The 26507-nt window shown below is 39.5% G+C and overlaps 1 protein-coding gene across 4 annotated transcripts in view; it reads left to right on the forward strand.

Moving 5' to 3' along the window:
- Positions 1-26507, forward strand: part of USP31 (ubiquitin specific peptidase 31) — a 75813-nt gene that overhangs the window by 16973 nt on the left and 32333 nt on the right. For 3 of the 4 annotated variants that reach the window (XM_019921870.3, XM_019921871.3, XM_019921872.3), the window contains exons 2-6: positions 17171-17308; positions 19232-19320; positions 19411-19503; positions 20119-20254; positions 22561-22705. In XM_019921870.3, coding sequence (XP_019777429.1) covers positions 17171-17308; positions 19232-19320; positions 19411-19503; positions 20119-20254; positions 22561-22705 — 601 coding nt within the window. The remainder of the gene's footprint in view (positions 1-17170; positions 17309-19231; positions 19321-19410; positions 19504-20118; positions 20255-22560; positions 22706-26507) is intronic. The other variant, XM_073792213.1, reaches the window with a different exon arrangement.

The raw sequence follows: 26507 nt of genomic DNA on the forward strand, positions 1-26507 counted from the left end.
TCATGGTTTCCACAAAAAAAGCCTTTTATATATAGTCATGGAAAAGAAATCATTGAAAACTGAGTAATTTAAAATTCTGTCCTCTGCAGCTTTTTCCTTCAAAAATATTCTTGTTTGCTCTGTTAATTGGCTGTTCCTCAAATGACCTTTTATGTTTAACAAACAACATTTTTGCAGTGGAGCACATCGGGATATCTTGTCTTTCATTTGATTGTGATCTTTCTCTATTTAGAAATCATTGTTTTCTGCCACGGACTGTGGCAGTTCCTAGAGGAATTGGCCAGTCACCCAACATCTGTTGCTTCTTCCCTCCAGTTGTTGAGCTTGGGTGGTAGCAAACAGTGTGTCCACAAACAAACTGTTCACGCATTAGAAGATTGCATAGGACTGGTCAGGAAATGCCTTTGTTGCTTCTGTCAGGAACCTTTGTAAGCTCATCACCAGCTTAGTAAATTCTTTTTCTTTTTTTTTTTTTTTTTAAATTCCTTGACTTTAACTCTTGGTCTTCTCATCTTTAAGAGCAAGGCAGAGCTGTCTGATTCTCAGGAGATTTAAGAAATAATAATAATCATAATGAAAATACCATTTATTTGTGTGGAGCCAGATTATTGATTGATTGATTGATTGCGGTACGCGGGCCTCTCACTATTGTGGCCTCTCTTGTTGCGGAGCACAGGCCCAGCGGCCATGGCTCACGGGCCCAGCCGCTCCGCGGCATGTGGGATCCTCCCGGACTGGGGCCACTGTGCTACCAGGGAAGCCCCATTTATTTATTTTTAACCTTCTTTTTAAAAAATTTATTTGGCTGCTTCGGGTCTTAGTTGTGACATGTGGGATCTTTCGTTGTGGTGAGCGGTATTCTCTCTAGTTGTGGCATGCAGGCTCTAGAGTGTGCAGGCTTAGTTGCCCTGTGGCATGTGGGATCTTAGTTCCCTGACCAGGCACTGAGCCTGTGTCCCCTGCATTGAAAGGTGGATTCTTAACCATTGGACCACCAGGGAAGTCCCTGGAGCCGGATCATTTACACTGTACATTCATATACAACTTTTTCATTTAATCTTCCCAACAGCCCGTGAAAGGAGCATTGCTATTCCATTTAAACGATTAGGATATAGGGCTTCAGTGCTAGTACTTGATAAGTAGCAGAGCCAGAACTCCAACCTTGCATGGTTTTTATGAGGTTAAAGGAGAAGATATAATTAAGGGTTTAGTACAGAAACTTGTACATGGTAAGTATTCCAGAAATGGAAGGTGGTGATGAGGAAGGTGCTCATTCCAAGTCTGTGGCCGCCTGAGTACCCTTCCCCATTTCTCAACTCTGTCCTATTGGCAGTTTTTCTTGCTGCCAGAGTAGTCTTACAGCTTATCTGTAACTACATTATTTCTCTTCTCAAAAATTGCCTTTACTTTTTCTTTTATATACAAAATGTGGTATAAATTTCTTAGCTTGGCATTTAAACTTTTCCGGAAAAATAAAATAAAAAAGGCATGCATAAAACCAGCCCCATTAAAAATAATGGTTAGATTCAATAGACACACAATTACTGTTAATTTGCTGTAAATGTTACTGATGCTTACTCTGATTTCTGTACTTACCTCATCATGGACTGGTTAAAAAAGTTCACAGACAGGCACCTGCCTGTGGATCATACTTTGAAGAGCACTGCTATGCAGCTTCCCATGGTCTGATTTTGTCTGTTTATTCCCATAGTTTCAATGAAAATGTTTTTCTGTCTTTGCTTTTCTTGTAAAATGGTAGTTAGACCTAGAGGCTTAATGAGATTCAGGTTTGAGGGTTTTTTTAAGCCCTCTTCTTCTTTTTTTTTTTTGGTAAAACTAGTTTGTGGGAGGTATTATAAACTTCCATCAGGAAGCCTATCTTGTCTGGTCGTGTCTCTTGCAGTGTTAGTAGTCATCAATGGTTAGTCCTTGATCCATTAGTTCAATAAGGGTTGAAAAATGGTGATGTTTTACTTTTAACATTCCTTTTCACTTATTAGCTGGAGAACTTCTATAGAGACTCTCGCCCTTGTCGGTTGTTTGGTTATCCCAAAGTAAATTTGGAGAAGAAAGGCAAAATAAATACGTGGTGTTTTTTTCCCTTTATTTTCTGGATTTCAAAATAATTACTTGATTTCCAAATGTAGTTAGTGAGTTTTTTTTGTTGTAACTGTATGAATTAATGGATTTAAATGCATATTTGATGTGTTTCAGTCAATTACAGTTATTAACCTTATTATGCCCAACTTGTCCCTTTTTTGGCCATTGGGACAAGTTGGCTACCAAGTCCTTTTGACACAATACTGCTAGTAGTCTGTGATGTCAAACCAAAATGCAGGAAGTTAAGATTTTCAAGGCTCATCTTATATGTTTCCTGCTCCAGATCTGGAATCAGTCATTTCTTCAAGGAGCCCTAGTCCCTTTTGGTGGCAGATGGTACTAAGACACCACAGTCTGGGCATTAGGGGTGTACTTGGTTTCTCTGTGTCTAAGTAGGCAGAGCTAGGAAATGTGTGATTTGTTTTAAAGGTGTAATAAATCAAGAATTCATATTGATAGTTCCATTCAGGATTTCAGGGTTTTTATTTAACCTCATTGATCTTACATCTGTTTTTCCTTTCTTCCATGCTGAAAATCCTGTTCTTAACACTAGTGTAAATTCTCATTTACATTATCTCACAGTGCATTCATAAGTCTCAGAATAATCCAATACTACCACCAACAGGATGAGTATTTGAAAAAGGTTTAAGATTTATTTATTCATTTATTTATTTTTCTCCATAGGATATGTCCTACTAGGACTGTATAGTCATATTATATGTTTTAAAGTCACTTGGAATAGTTCTCAGTGTGGCTTTGTCACCAATGTGGTATACAGTTAAATTGATTTGTTTCTTTTTGCTTTTGGTTTTGAAGAGTCGTTTTTTAAAATGTAGCTTTGTTGCATAATTATGTAAAAAATAAAATTCATTTGCCTGAAGTCAAATCTACAAAACAAGATCTGTTCAAAGAAGTCTAGTTTCTGACTCTGATTCCTATATGCTATTCCCTTTCTCGTTAAATTTTATGATTTATTCTTTCATTGTTTTAATATAAGCAAATACATGTATTCATAATCTTCCTCTTATTCAGATAAATAGTAGCACACCATCCGTACATGATTTTCTTCGTCTTGCTTTTTTCCTATAGATAATATGTGAGTGCTTACCATATGCCCTGCACAGGGGATTATTTTATGTATTCCTTATAACATTGTAAGGTAGATATACATATTATTATTTCTGTTTTACAGATGAAGAAACAGAGGCATTTCTACAGACCTTTAATTCTCTGATTCCCGTTATTCCCCATAGTATCTGGTCCTGTCCTTTGTGTGCTTGTTCATGAGTGAATGAATGAGCAGGACCTCACTTTTGTAACTGCTTTACTTTGAGCAACGATGGGAGCAGAGAAAGGCTGTTTTTAAACTGTAGGAAAGGAGATTCAACCTTTTCTTTGAGGTCCATAGCTCTCTATAGCTGGAGAAGAACGCATAGTAGAAAGAACCTTTTTCCTGACCAGGGGTGGTCCCAGCAATTACAAAGATACATTAACTTGGAACATTCTTTAATGTTACCCTAAAATAAGAGTCCCTTTTTGACAGTGCAGTGACAGCTTGGTAAATCTCCCTCATTTTAGAGTCTTTATTCCACTGAAGTTATGATAAAGTAGGATAGCTAAAGAAAAGACAAACTCCTTTAAAAGCAGTAGCTCATGGGAAATAGCTACTAGTTAATGATTTCAGGATTTTAATAGTGACAGGAAGGAAGGAGGGTAGCCTCATTTCCCTGCAGGCAGGAGAGAAAGAGGAGCACTGGCAGCTTTTTATCTTATATCCAGCAGGAGGAAGGGTTAGCTAGGTTGGAGGCCTGTTGGTCGTTACCCTCTGAGGCTCTGTTGTGACATCAGGCAGCTGGTTAGGCTGTAGTAACTGCCCCACCCACTTCCTGGTGATACCCAATTCTCTCTCAGACTTCAGGTTGTCAGCATCAGAGGATAGTGCTGGGAGGAGGATGGGGCAGCCAGGGTGCAGGTCTGCTCCTTTCCTTTTGAAAATCTGTGAACCTATGAATTTTGAATTTAGTTAGAATCCTGGTATGGCTGAGATCTTGGGGTGGTCACTGAGCCTCAGTTTCCTTATTTTCCTTTTCATTGCCCTGTGGTAATGTCAGCCTCACAGACTGTGGTGTTGAGTAACCACTGGTTCCTTTACACCTGAGTGGTGGAAACACTTTAGCAGGAAAAACCCACCAACCCAGCCTGTGAAAGTAAGCCTAGAACATAGGAAAGGGACCCTGGTAGGAAGAAGATGTGGAGGATCCTACACCACAGCTAAGTGCTGAAGAGAGAGAAATGTGTTCCACCCCAGATTTTCTCTGGGTATGGCCTTGTGACTGTAATTGTTTGGAGCTCACCTTTCATGCATGTGTGCTGACCTCTTGAGTTGTAGACTGTTTTTGAAAGGGTGGTATTTAAATCTCCAGTGTAACAGTGCTAGAGGACTCACTGAGGCGTCTGTCCCCCAGGAGGGTATCCCTCACTATGATATATTCTGTGCCATTTTGTTGTCATTGTATGATCTTTCTTTTTTTTGTTAATATTTATTTGTTTATTTATGGCTGCTTTTGGAAGCCCCTGTATGATCTTTCTTGAGTAACACAGTAATAACCCATTCATCTGACTTTTCGAGGGAGTAAGTCTTTCATATAAGTTATTTCCTAGATAATTATTTATTTAAATATCAAGTCTTTAAAGGTTAACTTTTTTTTTTGATAGATGGCTTGATATAGCATATCTTACACACTCGCTTTCTCAGGGAGGGAATCCCGGGCATACTTTACGCTCTGGTGATTTAGAGCCTTTATCATGAGCACGGTCTATTGCACTCTTCTTCTGTACTGTGGAGGTTTCTTTGGGGCTAGTGGGACCATGTAGGACTTAATGAAGGGTCCTGGCTTGCTGTATTGTTTGAATTCTTATTTCTACTTTTTGTAATACTCCTTCTTGCTCCCTACAATCGTCCCTCAAGGTCCTTCCTTCGTTTTCTCTTGCTTCATCCTGTTTTACTTTATCCTGGGAGCCTGTACCTCCTACCTCCTCATTCCTGCATTTTGCAGTTTCTAATCTGCTTCCAGTTAAATAACCAGATAAATAGAATTGGCTCAAATAAGACTAAATATGCTGAGTTAGGGCCTGAGAGTCTGGCTAAATTAAGAAACTTTAGGGTTTTCCTTTTTGAGGTCAGTTTTTAAGAGCTTCAAAATAAAGTATGGCCTACATACAGAAAAATGCATAACATCATTAGTGTACAGCTCAATGAATACTAAATCCTAATGTGATATTGTATCACCCAGATCAAGAAATGGGTCGTCATTAGCACTTCAGAAGCTTCCTCTTTTGCCCCCTCCCAAACCCTACCCTCTCCCTTCTACCCGAAGGTAACCACTTGCCTGGCTTCTAACACCACTGATTCGTTTTGCTTGGTTTTGAGTTTTATTATGAATGAAGTAGAAGTATATGTTCTTTTTAAAGAGAGCTTTATTGGGATACAATTTACATACCATATACTTCACACATTAAAAGTGTGTAATTCAGTGGTTTTTAGTATATTCACAGAGTGGTGCCTCCATCATCACAATTTTAGACATTTTTATTATCCCCAGAGAAGCCCCATATCCATTAGCAGTCATTGTTCATTGCCCCCAACCTCCCAGTGCCAGATGTCCATTAATTTACTTCCTGTTTCTGTAGATTTTCCTATTCTGAACATTTCATATAAATGGAATCATACAACACATGGCCTTTTGCATTTGGCTTCTTTCACTTAGCATGATGTTTTTCAAGGCTCATCATGTCATACCATGTATCATTCCCCTTTATGGCTGAAAAATATTCCATTATATGAATATACCATATTTTGTTTATCCATTCATTTGTTGATTGACATTTGGATTGTCTCTGCTTTTTGGCTGTTATGAGTAATGCTGCTGTAAACATTCATCTACAAATTTTTGTGTGGAAATATGTTTTTATTTCTCTTGGGTGTATACCTAGGAGTAAAATTGCAGGGTCATATGGTGACTCCATGTTTAACTTTTTGAGCAACTGTCCAACAGTTTTCCACAGCGGCTGCACCGTTTTCCTTTTCCACCAGCTGTGTGTTAGGGTTCCAGTTTCTCTCCATCCTTGTCAGCAGTTGTTATTGTCTGTCTTCTGTTATAGCCATCTTAGTGGGTGTGGAGTGGTATCTCATTGTGGTTTTTATTTGCAGTAAGGAATCTTTTGTGTCTGGTTTCTTTTGTCAAAATTCATTATGAGTAACATCTATTTGGATAAGAGTAATATGTAAAATATTGTAGAAAACTTGGAAAATATGTAAAAGTTGAATGAGGAAAATTGAAAATGTATTTTTTCCTTTTTGTGTATGCTTTAACATAATTGGGATCAAACTGTGTATACAGTTTTGCATTATGTGATTGTCTTTTCATATTGTATTAGTCATTTTTTTCACAAAAACTCTTTAGATCACTGTATGAAGGTACTGTAAACCTTTTTTTGGGTGGTTTCTGGTTGCAGTGAACATATTTTTTACATAAATCTTTCATTTTGACTATATCTTTTGGATATTTAGAAGTGAAATTCCTTGGTCATTGTTTATCTATGGTGAAGGGTCTTAAATCATATTGTTAGTTTATTTTACAGAAGGGTTGTGCCATTAGCAGTGTAAGAACGTCTGTCATACCCCACTGTTGCAAAAAAGAAACCCTTAAGTTGATAAATGGAAAAGAGCATTTTATTGTTTTATTTGCATTTTTTTGTTGATAGTGAGGTAGGACAGCTTCATCTGTTCTTTAAAGTGGGAGGATATCTATATGAGAGTAACATTTCGATAATTTAGGGAATTACTCTGTTTTGATTTCACAGATTTCTCTTGTTTGCTCTCTGTGTTTTCACACATACCCTTCCAGTTAGCTTTCACATTCTACAGGCAGATGAACAAGACCTGTACCAACTAACATTGGCTGAGATTGGGGCAGTCAGACCAGGTCTAGACTGGGACGGTTCTAAGTTGCACTTTGCTAGGAAAAGCCTGGAGCCAGGATAAGCTGGAGGCTTGCACCTGTGCTAGTTGTCTGCTACCTGATTCTTTTTTTTTCAATTAAAAAAAAATTGATGTTTTTGGGCTGCATTGGGTCTTTGTTGCTGGGCACGGGCTTTCTCTAGTTGCGATGAATGGGGGCTACTCTCTTCGTTGTGGTGTGCAGGCTTCTCATAGTGGTGACTTCTCTTGTGGAGCTCAGGCTCTAGGCACCCAGGCTTCAGTAGTTGTGGCACGCGGGCTCAGTAGTTGTGGCTTGCAGGCTCTAGAGTGCAGGCTCAGTAGTTGTGGCGCATGGGCTTAGTTGCTCTGTGGCATGTGGGGTTTTCTTAGGCCAGGGCTCAAACCCATGTCCGCTGTGTTGATAGGCGGATTCCTAACCACTGTGCCACCGGGGAAGTCCCTGCTACCTGATTCTTGTGGTGAGGGTTGAAAGAACTGGTGGAGGCCAGGCCTGATTTGGAGACTACACCTGTGTGCAGTTTACTAGTCCGCCTGGCTTAACTATCAGACATGCACAGTGCTGGGTATGGAGAAGAGTGAGGCCCATGAGCAGGCCCATGACTTGAATGCTTCTTTAGCCAGTTAAAATTTATTTGGAGTGCTCTGGGTTTATGGCAGTATGAATGCATAATTTATAGAGAAACTTACTGTATCTCTATCTGCTTATGAATAACATCTCTTGATTACTACTAATTGATGCTTTAGTTATCAAAATACAATAACAGAATGTTGATTCAAAGCAAGATTATTTCCAGAATACTTTGAATCCCTTTATAAAATTGTCTATTTGGTCAAATACATTTTAGATCTGTTTATCATCAAATTCCAATATATTCAAAATCAAGAGGATGTATACTTTGCCAGTGAACGTAAACACACTGATTATGGAAGAGGTAAATGCACGTTTGGCCTTGGAGTAGTTCAAGGCTTCATGCCTACCCCACTCCTTGTCTTTCCCACCCTCTTTCACCTCCGATGACGTGTAGGTCCCTTTCCTTCCACCCCAGAGAGGAATGACACTCAGCCAGGAACATCATTGGCCCCTGTGCTGGTGAGCAGAGCCATGTGCTGAGTTCATAAGCCAAGCCCACGTTCCCCCTCCTCTTCCCTCCACTTGATCAAGAAGCTGATGCTGCTCTTCTTTTTTTCTCTTACTAGGGTTAAGCTTTCACCTCCCACCCGGCAAGCCAGGGAGGCCTTTTAAAAAGGCCCCTAATGGGTGGCTATAGGCATAAATTGTTTTCTTTCTCCTTCCCTAATTTTTCTTTGATGCTGGCTGCTTTTTCCCCCGGTTGGTAAGATCCAAAGATTGATTTGGGCTTTGGGTTTAGGATTAATATAGGCAGAAGACTTTGATTTAAGGCTCCCTAGGTCTGTCTAGCAGAGAAAAAAATTCTTAGCATAGTGCATCCTGACTCTCAGGGATTTGGGGCCAAAACTTCAGCTAGAAATAAGGTCTGTTTTTGTTTGTTTGTTTTCGTCAGCCCTGTTTTCTTTGCATAGGATTTGGGTTCCTTGGTCAGAAATACTAGGGTATGCTATCATAAGATCACCCTTACGTACCACTTGGTTATCATTATCAACAAATTCATTTTAGAAAACGTGGAAAATACTGAAATGTGTAAAGAAGAGAAAGAAAACTCACCCAAAATATGCTACTTTAAGATAACGACTGTTAATGTTTTGGTGTATATTTACAAGGATAGAAAACAAAAAGGTCTTTTAAAATGTTTTTTAAAAGTTTGAAATCAAGTTTATACGTAGTTTTGTTATCTTCTTTCCACTTAATTTTATTATGTATTTATTTCTTTGAATTTTCTAAAACTCTCAAACATTTGTAATGTTCCATGGTACGAATATATAATAATTTCTTAGATATTTAGATGGCTTTTCCAGTTTTTCTGTTTCGAGTTTTAACCGCTGAAGATTATTACACTTCCTGTATGATGACCTTTTAGTCACATCAGGGCTGGGTGTTTGCTTTTTTGATTGTGTTGGTAGTTAGCCAAAATTCCCCATTTTTTTAAAAAAAAAAAGCTTTTAAAAAGCATTATTTTACTATAGTTGGGAAGAATCTTAGATTGTGTAGGAAAATGTCAAGGAGACTAAAAAGAAGACACTCTCGAGTTACTTGCTTGTATACATAAACACATTTTGGTGACCCAAGCTGACTTTGGAGTTGGCTAGGCTTGGCCTGTTAGAGTGCTCTGGGAGGGACGGACGGCATCAGAATCATCTCCACCAGCAGAACAGCTTGACCATTATAAGGTGAACACTCCCCTTTACATTTGTTGATGAGAGACAGATGCAGCTCTCCGAGGGATGGTGGTCGACTCTCTCTGGTTTCCTTTCTCTAGCATCCTGGGACACTCAGGCAGGTTATAGTTCTTCACATGCTGCACCTTGATTTTCTGACATAGTCCGAATTCCTCCTTATTTCTCGAATAATAACATTTCAATTAGATAAACTGCATTTTTCTTTCTGGGCCATGTTTCAGTCATAGGAAAAAATGCAAATTATAACAAAACTGATTAACAAGGATTTATTTAAAAGCAAATAACCTCCCAGAAGCCTCAGGCTTGGTGCAGCTGTAGTTCAGTCTCCAACACATGTTTTGTGTCTGCATTGAGAATGGCGTTCAGAATGAAGAACCTCAAGCCCAACAGGATCCTGAGTTCTCGAAGGGAAAAAATCATTTATTGGACGAAATGATTATGGGAAAAAATATTTTAAGGCCGTTTTAATCAGATGAGGTTGAAGACTAGAGGTAACTATAGACAAGTTACTTCACTTTACTGAGCCCAAGGTTTTTTATCTGTAAATAGTGATGTTAATACTTAACAGCCTAGGGAATTTCTGGGGATTCATTTTATAGGAAATAACACCTATAAACAATTAGTATAAAGCCTGATACGTTACAGGCACTCAAATATTAACTTATTGTTATTCTTTGTGTCAAGTATTTTATTCACTAGGCTTGGGGGAAATAATATTGAATAAGACATTCCTGATCACTGTCTAGTGGTGGAGACATGTAAGATTATATATTCTGGTGATTTGAATAAAATGTAATAACTGATATAATACAGTTATGACAAAAGAGCCTCCCATAAGTTTTAATGCTTTTGGAACTGAAACTTCAGAGTTTTTCCAGTGTAGCATGCTCTTTCTCAGTCGCAGCTTCACATTAGAAATAGAATTGTGAAAAAAGAAAATCACGTTTGACAAAAAACTAGTGATGATCAGGTCCCACCATAGACCTAATTAAATCAGCATCTCTGGGCTGCTGCCGTGCATGGTTTTTATTAAAAAAAAAAAAAATTTCCCCAGGTGGTTCTAATGTGCAGCCAAGGGTCAAGAGCCAATGCTTTAGATACTTTCTTCTCTTTTTCTCTGGTGTTTTCCAGGATTATACTACACCATAGGGTAATTCCTTGCTTTTTACTTGACTTTTGAAACTTACATAACGGCAGGTGTTTAGAGTTTAAAATGCTTTTATGATCTCATTAAAGCCTCACAATGATAAATTTAGAAAAGTATTATCATCCCCATTTTGCAGAAAAGATAGCCGAAGCTCAGAAAAACTACACCTTAAGTAAAGAGTAGACTTAAACCAAGGTATTCAGAATCCAGTCTTTCTGTTTCTGTTGCATTTCTAGCAGAAACTTCCAACCACTGTTTAAATACTTAAAGGTCTTCTCTTGCTGCTGTGTTTTCTGCTGATACAGCTTTATGATCTGTTGAGAAATCTTTACTCATTGCTCATCTGGCTGAACCACTTGTATATTTCTTTTTATATTTCTTCCTTTTATTCTGGCGCTAATGCTCTTGACCATACTTCCACCCTCAGCTATAATTTCTTGAAATGCAGTAGCCATTTTTCAATCCTTTTTTTTTTTTTTTTTACAGTTTTTTCTTTTATAAAAGAATATACCCTTTCCTATATTTTATTTCAGCGGTGAGTCCCTGCCACCAAGTCTTTGTGGTATATATAAGTTTGTTTAATACTGAAAACTAATCTTATAACTGCAAATATCCGTTGTTGTCCAAATCTGTTTTAGTTCCTGAGTTTGGATCTTGAGAACTTGGATATAAGGGACACCTGTACTTGAGGTAACCTCTGTTCAGTTCTCTGTCTGGAAGGATCAAGGAGCTCTGTATCAGAATAACTCACTTTTCCCTGTGGCCAGACATGAACACATGAACAGGTTGTGTGTGGTGTTCTCTACTATTCTTCCCGAGTTGTCTTTCCATCCTGGAAGGAAACTCCTTTCCCATTTCTTCCTTCCTCTTCTGTCTTTCTCCTCTCCCACCAGGGTCCCAGCTCCATCTTGCTGAGGAAGGAGGCGGGGGCAGTGCATTTGGGAGATGGGAGTGGAGGGCATTCCAGGCGTAGGGAAAGTGTGTGAAAGTCTGGAGGCCTTACGGTCTCTTTCAAGGGCCCATAGTTGCTACGGTTGGCTAGTACTGAGGGCCTCTCTGCCTCATATGTACTATTATGTGAAGAGACCTCCCCACCAGAGGTGACAATAAAAGGAGGAAAGGCTGAATGAAGGTCACAGAGAGCCCTGTTGAGTGTGGCTGTGTTCTGTACCCTGGCGTGGAATTCTGTTGTATGGACACTTTATCACTGCTTTTTATGGGTCATATCTGGTTTTACAGTGTTCATCCATTTGTACCAATTTCATCCACGAGGTTTTTAGTTAATTATTCTTCATCAGCTTAGGTGTCCAGAAAGTCAAATACAAGAGATGAAGCTTTTCTCAAGACAAGTGCTTATCATTCTGTTCTTTCCAGCACAGTCCAAAAACCAAGTTTCACTTTTAGATACCATCTATGAACCCAACTGGTTTTTTTTTTTTTTTTTACACTTCATCTTTCTCTTAAGATGTAAATATATTGTCCTCCCAAGTTCTTCTGTTCTTTCCCAGAATCACTGAAAATAAATTCTACGTTCCTTCTGGCATAGAATCAAGGAAAGTGAGTGATGATTTGGTTTGATGAGTTTTGGCAAGCAACCTTTTCCCCAAAAGATGAAGCCAACTCCTGATCAGTCATGTCAGACCGGTACTGCCATGTCCATTCCCCATGGGAGGCAATCACCAATAGCCATTAATTTGTCATCTTCTTGGAGTCAGGTAAATGATGTCTTGAACCAATTACTGTCTTTTTGCTGGAGCCCAGGATTCTGCTGCTTCTGTACTAGGGCTCTGTGGGAAGAAAGAACCTCATGTCTAGTTTTATAGCTCCAGTTGGATAGACTTCATTCTTTTCCTTTTCTGGACCATGCTTCCAACTCATTTTTTTTCCCCTTTAAGGGAAAAAAAAAGTTCTCTGTAGTTCTAGTCCTTAAGGTTTTATTTGAAGGGTAAGAAGAAATTTTATGAGGCTTGAAGGCCCTACAAATGTGTTTGACTTTTACTTTATAGTAACTAGATGTTAGGGATCATCCTGAATGGAAAATTAGAATGATGGTTACATTTATTTGTAATAGGATGTAAAGGATTTAAAGCAACAGATTCAGTTTAATGTTTTTACAAACCAGAATCATACCCAAATTCTATAAAATAGACACAGATGTGTAAGGTTAATTTTAAGAAAGTTCTTCTCTATTTTTCATAGAAGTGTCAAATTTAATTTTAAATGGTTTCTGAGATTATAGCAATGCTTATATTTACAGATGACATATTCTAGTGATAATCAACTTTTTAAAAAACTGCAAAAATACGGAAGTATTAATTTTAGGACATCAAATAAACCAAGATTTATTAGGAAGAAAAAATCATAAAAGACAAGCCAAAGCAGTGTCAGATATGGCCCAAAAGAAAAACCAAGTCACTTGCTGGGACTCTAGGGGCAGAGCTTGGATGAAGATATGGGATGCCAGGGTCTCTGTGGTGGTCCAGCTCAACTGCTTCATTGTATGACCAGGAATCAGGTTTGGTGAGTTACCTAAGATAACCATCCGTGTGTGGCAGAGCCATGCTTGAGCCCAGGTTTCTTTTTTTTTTTTTTTTTTGCGGTACGCGGGCCTCTCACTGTTGTGGCCTCTCCCATTGTGGAGCACAGGCTCCGGACGCGCAGGCCCAGCGGCCATGGTTCACGGGCCCAGCCGCTCAGCGGCATGTGGGATCTTCCCGGACCGGGGCACGAACCTGCGTCCCCTGCATCGGCAGGCAGACTCCCAACCACTGCGCCACCAGGGAAGACCGAGCCCAGGTTTTTTGACTCCTACTATGTTTCTTCCTTCTGTAGCACACGCTAAAGGATGGTTACGAGGTTATTCTGTGTTATGGTTTCTCTGGGGAAGAAGTAAAATAAATAGTCCCTTGGGTCTCTGAAGTGGGAAGAAGTCACCGTTGTGAAGGGAAAAAGGAGCCTTTGTGTTGTGTATGTTCAGTGAGGTTTCCTTTAAAATTTCATTTAGTTGGAGATATAGTGATTTAGGGCGGGGTTGATCCAGAGCACTTTTGGCCGTAGTTACAGAGGGTTGTAGAAGTCCTGTTGCTTGTTTAGTCGTGCCCAACAAAAATCTTGTTGAGCAGCTTCAGCACAGCACCTTTTACAGAGTGATTGGAGGATAAATGCTGGATGAGTTGACGTGATAGTGGCAGGAAGCATGAATCAGATTTAATGCAATCCTGATAAAGAACTGAATGTTGTCTCCACTCTGGTGGCCACCGTGCATAAAATATCTGCTTTGACACAGAAAGAAGCATTTGATTTCAGCTAATTTGTTTCTTAGGATACATATACTGAGAACTACCTCTCCCTCCCCGTTGGGAGTAAATAAGGGAGAGGGTCCTGAACAGAAGCTTGTTATGCTTCTGGCATTTTGTGTGCCCCAACTATATGCCATGAGATTTGTCTTTACCCTTGCCGAACCTAAAACTTCCTCTTGGCAATTGGCCTCTGCTTCCTCCACAAAACAAACAAAGCTTCCCTGCCTTCGTGTCTATAACGTCTCTGAATCCATAACTATCCTTACCTCCTTCTCTTCTCTTACCTCCTGTTTAAGATAGTTCCTCTACCTCTTTTCTGAATCCTTCCTTCTCCCCTTACTGAAGAATCCTGTTTCTTCAAGTATCTCCTTTCTGTTAGCTTCTTCCCTCAGCACTAAGTCCCTCTGTCTGTAGGTGCCCCTTCCAGAGAGTTACGGCATCTTTCTTCCTGCCTTTTATAACCAAGCTTCTTGTATGTGAAGAGTGGTCTTCTTGTAACCATTCAGTGTCAGTACCTTTTCTTCTCCTTTAGCCTCTCTGATCAGTGTCACTGAAATTGCACAGGCAGTCAATCTCTTAATTTGCAGTTCCAAAGGACCCGTCTCTGTGCTTGTCTTACTTGACTTTTCTGTGGTGGTTTACGTCGTTTCCATCTCCTTGGAGGTTTCTTCTCTGTCAGCTTGTGTGATGCCGCTCTCTTCTGGCTGCCACCTCTTATATTCTTCTTGGGCTTCTTTTCTGTGACTTGTCCCTTCTATAAGATTCTGCCCCAGCTGCCTCCTTTTCTCATTAAATGTTCCCTATTTCCTCTATGCTCATATGATAGGTGTATGTGCTCTGATTTAACTTTCCAGCTCAGATCTCTTTCCTGAGCACCAGACCTAACCTCACTTGAGATCCTGTAGGTACCTCAAACTCAACATGTTCAAAGCTCTGCAGTCCCCAGTCTCTTCCTCAGTTCCCGATTTCGTTATGCACCGAAGTCTGAAACTAAAAACCTTGGTGTCATCCCCAATTTCTTCTTTATATCACTCAATATAGTGTCACCAGTCATCTCTTTCTCTTCCATCCTGAATCAGCCACAGGTTTACCTGCTAGTGCTGCTGCTGTTTTTTTTTACTGATTCATTTTTCTTTGCTAGGAGGTCTCTGTCTTCTGTAGCTCACTTTCTTTTGCTCTTCATACCAGTGGCTTTAGTTTTGGTTCTCCTAAATAAGAACATAATCATGGCCGCAAGCCAAACCTTTTCAAGATGGAGTAAGATGTCAAGTATATAAAATGCTACAGGGAGAATGAAAAAGGTGAAGACTGAGAAAGAAGAAATTAGATTTGGTGATGTGGGTGGCGTCTGACCTCTGGGGTAAGTTTTGTAGTGTAGTGAAGACTTTTCCCCACACTCACTCCGCCTTTTGTGTACCTGTTTCTGAGGTGGCACCCAAGTGGTATCCTTCAAGTCACTTGAAATCTTTCTGTTACCAGGGTCCTTTCTCTCCCTTGTTCACTTCGTTCAGTTAGTGAGTTTTGCCAGTGACACTGTATATTCTCATTTGCATTGCTTTGATTTTTTCCTCCTTAACTTCGAATTTTGTAGATCATCTTTTTGTTATTCACATCTAATTGATCATCATGTTGTGATGGTTCTTCTTCATAATTAAAAATGTATCCCTTCTTTTCATCTCTGTTATCATTAATTGGAAAATACAATGGACAGTTATTAGTTCTTTGGCTTACTTTGTCATTCTTCAACTTTTAATACAATTGATCACTCTCGCCTTCGTAGCTCTCTTCTCTTGACTCTTGGGACTCCATTCTCTTGATTTTCTTGCCACATCTTTGATGGCCTTTTCTTAGTCTTCTTTTAGGGCCCCCTAAATATAGAAGTCCTCTGGATTCTGTCCTCTGGCTTGATCTCTCATGATCTTGTCTGGGCAGTCTTAGCCATACTCGTGATTTCAAGTGCCACCCATCTGTTGACCCCCAAACCTTTGTCCTGAGCGCAGACTCTTCTGCTGAGTGCCAGATCTGTTTTTTTTTTTTAGTTGTTTGCCAGGTACTTCCATTTGGAGGTTCCACAGAACTTCAGAGATAGTGGATTCTAATGGGAACTCATCATCCTCTTTTCCAGACTTCTTCCTTTTTTATTTCGTCTTGATGAAGGGAACCACCAGTGGCCCATCATCCAGATGAGACACCTGAATGACATTAATGCCTCCATCCTCACTTTCCACATTCATTAGGTCACAAATCCTATTGATTCTACTGCCCCAATTTTGAAATCTCTCTCACATTTGCCCTCACGGACTTAGTTTAGACCCTTATTGTTTCTTGCCTGATGGTTTCATTTGTCTCCTAACTGCTCTCTCTTTGTGCAGTTGTCTCCCCTCCTTTCTCCCTACTTCCAAATCCAATATTCATAGCTAAAATTTGAGTGCTTGTTATGTATCATTTACATGTGAAATGTTTTATATGCATTCTCACTTGACCGTCACACTAAACCATTATTATCCTTTTTACTTTGGAGCAGAGTAGGCCAGGCCTCACAAATAGTGGTAGGACAGAGAGATTTGAATTCAGGCTATATGCTCCAGAGCCCATAATCTTAATTTTAATTAACCAGTTCACCTACAGCCATTCATGGCCACCCCTCTTTGCATACTCTAGTTTGGAAGCAAGTCACTGTCACAGTCTATATTCAAGGTTGTGGGGCGGGGTTGGGGGGTTAAGATCCAACTCGTGGAGGGGGGATTATTGACATAAATTATTCAGAATTCTTCTTTAAGGAAGATTTATCTTTTCCCACTTATTTATTCACTCAGTCGTTTACCTTACGTAGACTTGGTTATTTTATACTTTGGTTTATAATCGAATACTGTGATACTTATTTAACCAATTCTCATTTTTTTTCTTTTACTTTTTAAAAAATTGAGGTATAATTGACATATAACATTAGTTTCAGGTTAACAACATAATGATTTGATATTTATAACAATTCTCATTTTTAAGATGTTCAAGTTATTACCAGTTTTTTGCTATTAGTGAATGAATATCTTAGAAGTCTTGGCATGCTGTGTTGATGGTTTCCTTTACATATATTCCTAAAAGTAGGATTGTTGGGTAGGTGCATTTAAAAGTTTTTGGTACATGGGTGAGGTTTTTACATTGCGCATCTTTTTTCATATTTGCTGTCTTTCCAGGAAGTACTCTCTAACACCCTTGAGATCTTGCGTTCCTCTTTGGGATTATGAATAGTTTATGTTTAAAGCCAGGAACTCACAACTCTTCATGCTGATTTATTTACCTGTGTAGAGTATTGTGTCAAAGAATGCACTGCAATATCGGGGGAATTCCCAGCATGATGCCCAGGAGTTTCTGCTGTGGCTTTTGGACCGAGTTCATGAAGACCTCAATCATGCTGTGAAGCAGAGCGGCCAGCCTCCTCTGAAGGTAAGGGCGCGCCCTCAGGGCAGTCAGGGAGCAGAGAGTGGCTGCAGCACAGGCCACCGGTGAACCGGTGAACCTAGTGAGGAGTGAGTATAGATTCTTCTTCCAAACCTCCTCTGAGGAGTTGTTGCAGTTTGCAGTTAGTTAATATAGTAAAATTGACTAAGCTCTGGGTGAGTATAAAATTCATGGATACTTAGGGACTATTTCCCCTGTTTACCACTGTGCTGGCAGTGTCAGATAGGAGCTGACACTCTCATGAGAGGGGACACATTTGCATGTATGACTACCTTTAGACTGACATTAAGGGATTCCATCTCGCTAAACTGTTTTTAAAGCAGAAATTTGCTTTCTATTCCAATGAGACATAGTCTGTAGATCATTGGAATGTGAATACACAATCAAAAAGGAAATGTATTGATGTCTCTGCTGTTAGGATTCGATTTGAGTGTAGGAACTGAACCCTTAGAATATACTTACTGAGAAACAGTGATTCATTCTCAATTTTTATTTATGTAATCTTAGTATGATGGGTAAAATGATTTATATAATGCAAATAAAGTGTTCTCTCACAGCTTTAAAAATTTTTGATAATTCTTTTCTGTACCTCAAATTTTATTTTATTTTATTTATTTATTTTTATATCTTTATTGGAGTATAATTGCTTTACAATGTTGTGTTAGTTTCTGCTGTACAACAAAGTGAATCAGCCATACGTATACATATATCCCCATATCCCCTCCCTCTTGAGCCTCCCTCCCACCCTCCCCATCCCACCTCTCTAGGTCATCACAAAGCACTGAGCTGATCTCCCTGTGCTATGCGGCAGCTTCCCACTAGCTATCTATTTTACATTTGGTAGTGTATATATGTCAGTGCTACTCTCTCACTTCGTCCCAGCTTCCCCTTCCCCCCACCCCCGTTCCTCAAATCCGTTCTCTATGTCTGCATCTTTATTCCTGCCCTGCCACTAGGTTCATCAGTACCACTTTTTTAGATTCCATATATATTTGTTAGCATACGGTAGTTGTTTTTCTCTTTCTGACTTACTTCACTCTGTATGACAGACTCTAGGTCCATCCATCTCTTTACAAATAACTCAATTTTGTTCCTTTTTATGGCTGAGTAATATTCCATTGTGTATATGTGCCACATCTTCTGTATCCATTCATCTGTCGATGGACATTTAGGTTGCTTCCATGTCCTGGCGATTGTAAATAGTGCTGCAGTGAACATTGTATATACCTCAAGTTTTAAATTTCTAGTTTTGGTAAGTTGTTGAAGTATTCTGATTCAGGGTCCTTTGTGCCTGAACATTCTGTACTCTCATATGACTATATGCTTGCGGCTGACTTTCCCACCAGGTTGAGACATACTCAAGGTCAGGCACTGTGTCTTATTATCTTTGTATCTTAATGCCCTTTGCATTGCTCTCTGCACGTGGTAGCTGATGCTCAGTAACTGTAAGGGGGAGGGACATGAAAAGGTTAAGTAAAATGTGAAGTAGAATGATTAGGCCCAGATAAGCAGCAGAGGTAATACGTGCCAGACAAAACATTCTCTTTAGGCAGGGCAGGACTGGGCACTTCTGAGTAGTTGGGATTACTTCCTGGAAGAGGTTGGAGGGGGCCCTTTGAGAGTTGGAGGGGGATTGGAGCGCTCTGGGGAAGGACTGCCCGACTGCCTGGATGGGGTGGAGAGACAGATAAGCACTGTGTCTGGGAGAGCCTGTGAGGCGATGAGTCCATGTGACCCACACCCCGGCATCTGTGTTCTGGTCCCTTTAGCAGATGTCTTTCCCTGAAACATCTGGATCTGATGCAGATCTTGTAAAGGAGGTCAAGGACATCTGTGACATTTTTAGGCTCATCTTTAATCAAGAGCTGGCACTTTTAGTCTGTGAAATTGTACTTTATTTTTTTTTAGCCACCATCAGAGACTGATATGATGCCCGAGGGACCATCTTTTCCTGTCTGTAGCACTTTCGTACAAGAACTTTTTCAAGCCCAGTACAGGTACGAGCAAATTAAAATTTCCCTTATGTTGTGTGCTTATGTAGTTCTAGGTGATCTTAATGTGAGTGTCTTACATTTTTATTTTTGCAGATCTTCTTTGACATGTCCTCATTGCCAGAAGCAGAGCAACACTTTTGATCCTTTCCTCTGCATTTCTTTGCCAATTCCACTACCCCACACAAGGTAAGAACAGAGTTAATAAAATTAAGACTATATTCCTATATGTTCCTTTTCCTCTGTAGGCTCCTGTTGGGGCTCCTTACATATTTAAACAAGTAATAGGCTTAGTGATAAATTGAATACAGGCATTGTTAAGGCCTTATAGAAATTTATAAATGTCTGTCTGAGTTTGCAGGGTGAGCAGGTGCATGGGGCAAGCAAGTCTTTTTGGTTGGTCTGGTTGTAGTCTGCTCCGCCTATAGGTCATCCACCTATAGTATTGGGGCCGGAGAAGGTTGCTGAATGCCTTCTAGAGCGTCTAGAGACCTTACGTTCCACTTTTAATTAGCTGCTTTATTTGAACTGTTCCTTGAAATTTCTAGGAGTTACGCTGTTATAAAGAAAATACAAAGCACAGAACCAAGTATTGATATGCTGTATTTTTGTTGTGCTGCCTTTATTATTATGCTGTATTGCCTTTTCCAAAGAGTTCTTGATTGTTGTTTGATAGTTCTACTTAGGTCCAATTAAAGGTGTGGGTTAGCTTTAGTTTTGTTTATTCCAGGTCAGGGTTGTCCTGCTTCTATATTTTAGTTGAAGTAAGTGACTAATAAGAATATCTGACTTTGATCTGTACAGGCCTCTGTATGTCACTGTAGTGTATCAAGGGAAATGTTCTCACTGCATGCGGATTGGTGTGGCCGTGCCTCTGTCTGGGACTGTCGCCAGACTTCGGGAAGCAGTGTCTATGGAAACAAAGATCCCCACTGATCAGGTAATAAGCTTGCTAAGACCGATTACACACGGGCCACAAAAGTGTTGCTTTCTTTTCTTCTGGAATTTTGTAACAGTTCTCAGCCAAACATGGTTGGAGAGAAATTTAAAACCAGTTGTTTCTAGTGTTGAGGGAAAAATGAAAAATTAGGATCCAAAGGGGAAAAATATACACAAAAACTTCTCATGCTTCATTTAATTGTATATATATATTTAAAAGGAAAAGCTATGACTTTACACCAAGACCTTCTTTCAGCTTTGTTTATAAAGTATAATTAGTTAACACCTCTTAAATCATTCTGTGGGTGCTCATGTGGGCAATAGGAAGAGCATCCTGTGGTATTTGAAGGTCAGAGAGGCTTAGAAAACTCAACCAGTGGCTCTTGAAAATCCCTTCCCATTATGGTGATGAGAATGGGCCTGTTTCTAGTACAGTACATATAGGTGCTCAGTTTGGTTTATTTTCTGATTAAAGCTAGGCTAGAGTCTCTTACCTTGCTTAGAGAAGAGAAAGGAAAGTTGTATCTCCTCCCTTTCTTTTTTGGGTAAATTTTTGATAAGTAGTTATATTGACCGAAAATAATTTTGGCCTGTTTGTGACTTGACATACTTTTGCATACTCTTTTTACTCAATTCACTGTTGGGGTTTTATTTGGAAAAAAATTCCCTATTTAAAATTTACCAAGGAAAGATGATCCAGTGGCTGAATAGGTTTCCCTAGATAACTTCTGGAAGCTGCTGTGTAATCCTGTGACTAATAAAGGTGTTTTGTACTTTGGCCTCCTGTGACCTCATTTGAGAAGTTACCACAGTAAAACAAAAACAACCAGCAGTGTTGCCCTGATATAGCAAATATCTCATATTTTCATAGGCCAAGTACTGGCAGATTGATAAAATGTTCACATTTTTCCTTACTTTGAGGTGCTCATTGATTTATTTACTTATTTATTTATTTTAAATTCAAGGTGAGGGAAAAGACAGAAAGAGGGAGGCTTAGGTGTGTGTCCGAGGCAGATCTGTCTGTATCTTTAAATCTTCCAGTGCTGTCTGGCTCTTTTTGCATTGTTTAAATGAGTGATGTAATTACAAGTTTGTTTTTGACCTCAGCTTGCTGGAGAAAGTGAATTATACTTGCATGTTCACCTTCAGGAAAACAATACGGTCATTAAAATCATTAGAAGAAAAAAGGGCCAGAAATATTTCTCTTGGACTGTTTGTGGAATATGCCACCAAGCTCCTCTCACCTCATCAACTCATAGTATGTGTGTGATAGTAGAGGGGACCTTAGGGGTCCAGTCCAACCCCCTCATTTGAAGGAGGCCCAGAGAAACCATGTGACTTGTTCAAGATCACAGGGCTGGTTGGCGGTGGCAGGCCAGAATTGGAACTTCTTCGAGCTCAGTCCAGTGCTCTTTCACTAGAGGGTGCTGCTGAGCACGTAATGAGGTCTCTAAATGTCTCCATTGTCTTTTTCCCCATCTTTTGTTTTTCTTTCATTACAAAATACTCAACCATTTCAGAAACTCAACTTAGAAGTGAAAGTATCTTGTACTAAGTATCTTAAGAACTAAGGGTTACTAACTTTAATACTGTGTTGTATATTCATTCATATTTTTCCTGTGCATGTACTATATTAATATTTTATGAAAATGGAACCGTGTAGTCACATTTTTCTTTCCCTACTTTTAATATTTACTTAGGAGATCTTTCCACGTTAGTGCGAATATATGCAGCTCATTCTTTGGAAGCGCTTTATAATTCCAGTAGAACTATAGTATAGTTAACTAGTTCCTTTTGTTGGACGTTTGAGTTGATTTCATTTTTTTTCCAACACAAATGTCCATGATTATTTGACATTTTTTAATCTGAAAAGAAGAAAATTTAATGGTAGGAGAAAGTCTCGGAGTCAGATGTGGACTCTATCCTCGCTACGAGGCTGAGTAGTTGTATAACCTTAGGCAAGTCACTCCGTCTCTCTTTAGTTTCTTCCCCCTGTGAAAGAAGGGCCTTAGACTTTGTATCTGCTGAGTCTCTTCACCAAAACTTAGAGGAAACTCTGGATTTAGTGCCACAGCACTCTGAAATCAGAGTATTATTATACAATCATACAGTTGTTATACAATCATAGAAGATATTGTGCTTCCTAGACTCTCTTATTAAAGGCAAATCACATCGGCTTGATGAGGTGTTTCCAAGCCCTCAGATCACTGCAGTCCTGCTGGTCTGGAGACGTTCACAGCTGGATTGGGAGATCAATTCATATTGACTTTCCAGTTATCCAACTATTTACATTTTTCCCATTTTTAGATTGTGTTAACAGAAATGTACTATGATGGGTTCCATCGTTCCTTTTGTGACACAGACGACCTGGAAACAGTCCATGAAAGCGACTGCATTTTTGCCTTTGAGACTCCAGAAATATTTAGGCCTGAAGGAATTCTCAGTCAAAGAGGTAAATGAGTATCTGTTTCCATAATACCACCTGGGTTTGCAGGTCTAACAAATGTCTACCCTCTTAGATTATATGATGGTATAATTTTTTTAAGTTGTGGTAAAATACACATAACACATCTTTTTATGATGGTATAAATTTTAGGTAACATATTTCCCTGGCAGAAGGCAGTTCTTGGGAAAAACTTTGTTCCTGGCCTTAGTGTTCTTCAAGATCCTAGGGCTTCTATTCTGTTTGCTGCACTCCAGTGGTTGTCAGAACATCAGTGTCTCCTGGGAACTGATTAGAAATGCAAATTCTTAGGTGCCACTCGAGACCTGCTGAACAGAAACGCTGGGGGCAGAGCCCAGCAATCTGTTTTTAACAGGTGATTCTGATGCATGTGAAAGTTTGAGAACCGCTGCTCTACCCAGTCTTGCCAGTATTTTCTACTGGTGATTTTTAGAGCTAAACTCTCCACTAGCCCCCACTTTTCTTCTGGTTCCACTCCCTGACTTCCAGCTGTCCACTGGAAACTCTATTTATAGTCCTGCAGGTATCTTACACTGAGCGTTTCTTTCTTAGCTCCTCTTGCGTTTCTTCTGTGAAATGCGGCATCACCATCCTTCTCTTCACCCAAGCTGGACCCAAACACTTCTCCCTCAGATTTTGACTTAAATTCACAACTGAAGTTTTCCTCTGCATTCTACTGCGACTGACACAGTGCAGACCAGTCTCAACTGGGCTTTTCTAGTAACTTCTTTATCCCTGGGCTTTCTCCCGTTCAGTTATTTCTTCACAGCACCACCAGACTTATTCTGACGTACGGTTCTGACCACGTTACGTGCTTATTGATTTACCAGTGCTTCCCTTTTGTCTGCGATTAAATCTGAATACCTGGGAAGAATGCATGGCCCCTCATGATTTGGTCCTTGCCTTTTTTTCAGCCTCTACTATATTCCATTTTCTTCCCCATGTACCCTATCCAAGTTACTCTTTATTTCTGGAACATGCCACATGCTTTTATACTTTCCCTACTGTTCGCTTTGCTAAAAATTCATTTCTCCAGCTCCTGTCTCATTAGCTCCTACTTTGTCTCCCCTAAGGACACCTCCCAATCTCCCCATCCCACCCAGTCCTAAGCAGTTGTTATTCTACTTTCTGTCTCTATAGATTTCGCTAGTCTAGACTTCGATATGAATGGAATCGTATAATAAGTGGCCTTTTGTGACTTGTTTCTTTGACTTAGCATAGTGTTTCAAGGTTCATCCACATCGTAGCATGTATCAGTCCTTCATTCCTTTTTATGGCTGAGTATTATTCCATTATATGTATATACCACATTTTGTTTATCCATTCATCTGTTGATGGACATTTGAGTTGTTTCTACCTTTTGGCTATTATGAAATACTGCTGCTATGACCATTCATGTACAAGTATTTGTTTGAATACCTATTTTCAGTTCCTTTGTAGGTATGTACCTAGGAGTGGAAGTGCTGGGTCATATGGTAATTCTATGTTTAACTTTCTGAGGAGTTGCCAGACTGTTTTCCATAGCAACTGCATCATTTTTCATTCCCCCAACAATATATGAGGGTTATAATTTCTCCACATTCTTGCCAATGTTTGTTATTTTCTGTCTTTTTGATTATAGCCATCCTAGTGGGTGCAAAGTGGTATGTCATTGTGATTTTTATTTGCATTTTCCTAATGACAGATCATGTTGATCATCTTTTCATGTGGTTTTTGGCCATTTGTGTATCTCCTTTAGAGAAATGTCTATTCAAGTCCTTTACCTACTTCAAAATTGTGTTGCTTGTCTTTTCGTTTTTGAGTTGTAAGAGTTCTTTATATCTGCTGGATACTAGACCTGTATCAGATATATGACTTGCAAATATTTTCTCTCATTCTGTGGGCTGTCTTTTTACTTCCTTGGTAGTGTTTTTTGATGCACAGAAGTTCTTAATTTTATGAAGTCATATCCAAGAATCCACCACCAAATCCAAGGCCATGAGGTTTACCTGTGTTTTCTTCTAAGAGTTTTATAGTTTTAGCTCTTACATTTGGGTCTTTGATTCATTTTGAGTTAATCTTTGTGTGTGGTGTGAAGTAGGAGTTCAACTCCATTCTTTGCATGTGCATATTCAGTAGTCCCAGCACCATTGTTGAAGAGATTATTCTTTCCTCATTGAATGGCCTTGGTACCCCTGTTGAAAGTTCTTATTTTAGTTCCTCTTTTCCTTCACCTCTACTTCTAGAGGTCTCTGGTGCCTCTAGTCTCTGAACCTTTGGTAATTCTGTATTTTGGGTTGGTCGGCTTTCTGCACTGCCAGCTTAGGATTCAGTTTTCTCTGGTCTACTCATATTTACATTATTATTTTTTTGAGTCTTATTTCAGTTGTCATTCTTTGACTTGGGAGCTTTTTTGTTTATTTTCTAGTTGTTGTGTTTTCAGGCATGTGCTTTTGTTTGTTTAAATTGTTTTCTAATTTTAGTTGCATTATAGTAAAAAATAACCAGTCATCACCTTGTCCAGAAAACCTTTCCTCACTTCCCCCACCCCAGACTGGCTGACTGACTTCTGCTCTCCTGTGTTCCAGTGTAGCTTCTGCTCGTCTCTGACACTGGCACGTTGTATGGAAATGCTCTGTTCTCTATCCTTCCTACCAAACTGTGAAATTCTCTGCAGTTGGGACTACACTTTGCTTTATCTTTCTGCACCTAGCAGTTTAGTGTACTTCGTAATACACAGCGAGAGCCCAGTTAACGTTTGTTTAACTGAAAATTTCCCCCAGTCCCCCTTCATACCCCAATTGCTTACGGTTAACACTAAGTTTCTATTTATAAATGAATTTGGTGAGGTCCAAGGTTATATAGTCTAGCCAGAGAGCACCTTTGTTGGAAGAATATACCACTAGTGAATATGCATAAGCCTCTGTTCTTCACAAAGGCCTCATCGATATTTTGTTGGTGCGTATGAGGCTACTGTCTTCCCCAGTTCACCGGCGAGGGAGCTGAGACTTAGAGAGGTTAGGTCACGGGCCCAGGTCACACGGTGGGTAGTGACGGGCCTGGACTATGAATGCGGAGCTTGACTTCTGAGCAGTTGAGTGGTATCCTCTCATCTCATTGGGAATCCTGATCACTTTTAGCAGAACTGGTCTTCCCAGCCTTACTTCTGCCAAGAACCTGGGAAATGAGCCTGTTAATTGTCTCAGATTCAGACTTCTATTTATTTTTCTCATACCAAAGTTTAAGGTGGTTGTGAAGTGAAATCTGCTGCTCTTTCGTGATTTCTCTATGGTATTTAAGCTTAAAAAGTTTTCTTCCCTCTAATAGCTTGGTGAAGATTCAGTTCTTCCTTATTTCTAGTTTCTGTGTTCTCGTTTCTAAACTCTAATTAATCTGGAATTTATTTGAGTATTAACTCTGTATGTTAATAGGTTCAGCAAATCTCCTGTTGCTGGATATTTAGGTTATTGCTGGAGTTTTGCTGTGGATACTTTTGTGTAAACCACCTTTTATTTTATTCCCCTTTTGGTGATATTGTTATTATTTCTTTGGTGTGGTAGTGGTGGAGGGCTTCTTCTGTTCTCCAGTTTGGGGTATCATTTCCTTAGGCTATACTTCCGAAGGATTAAAGAAATGATCAATTATTTAGTCAAGCATTTATTGAGTTCCTACTAAGTGCAGGACCTTGTGCTAGGTGCTGCATTGCTAAGTACCTCTGATTGACAGATAGCTCTGCTTTGGGGCATGTCTGAAGACCTGGTTTTTAGCAACCAGCACTGTGCCTGTCAAACATATATTTTTGTTCACTTTA

Source organism: Tursiops truncatus, chromosome 15 (genome assembly GCF_011762595.2).
Source record: "Tursiops truncatus isolate mTurTru1 chromosome 15, mTurTru1.mat.Y, whole genome shotgun sequence".
Classification (NCBI taxonomy): domain Eukaryota; kingdom Metazoa; phylum Chordata; class Mammalia; order Artiodactyla; family Delphinidae; genus Tursiops; species Tursiops truncatus.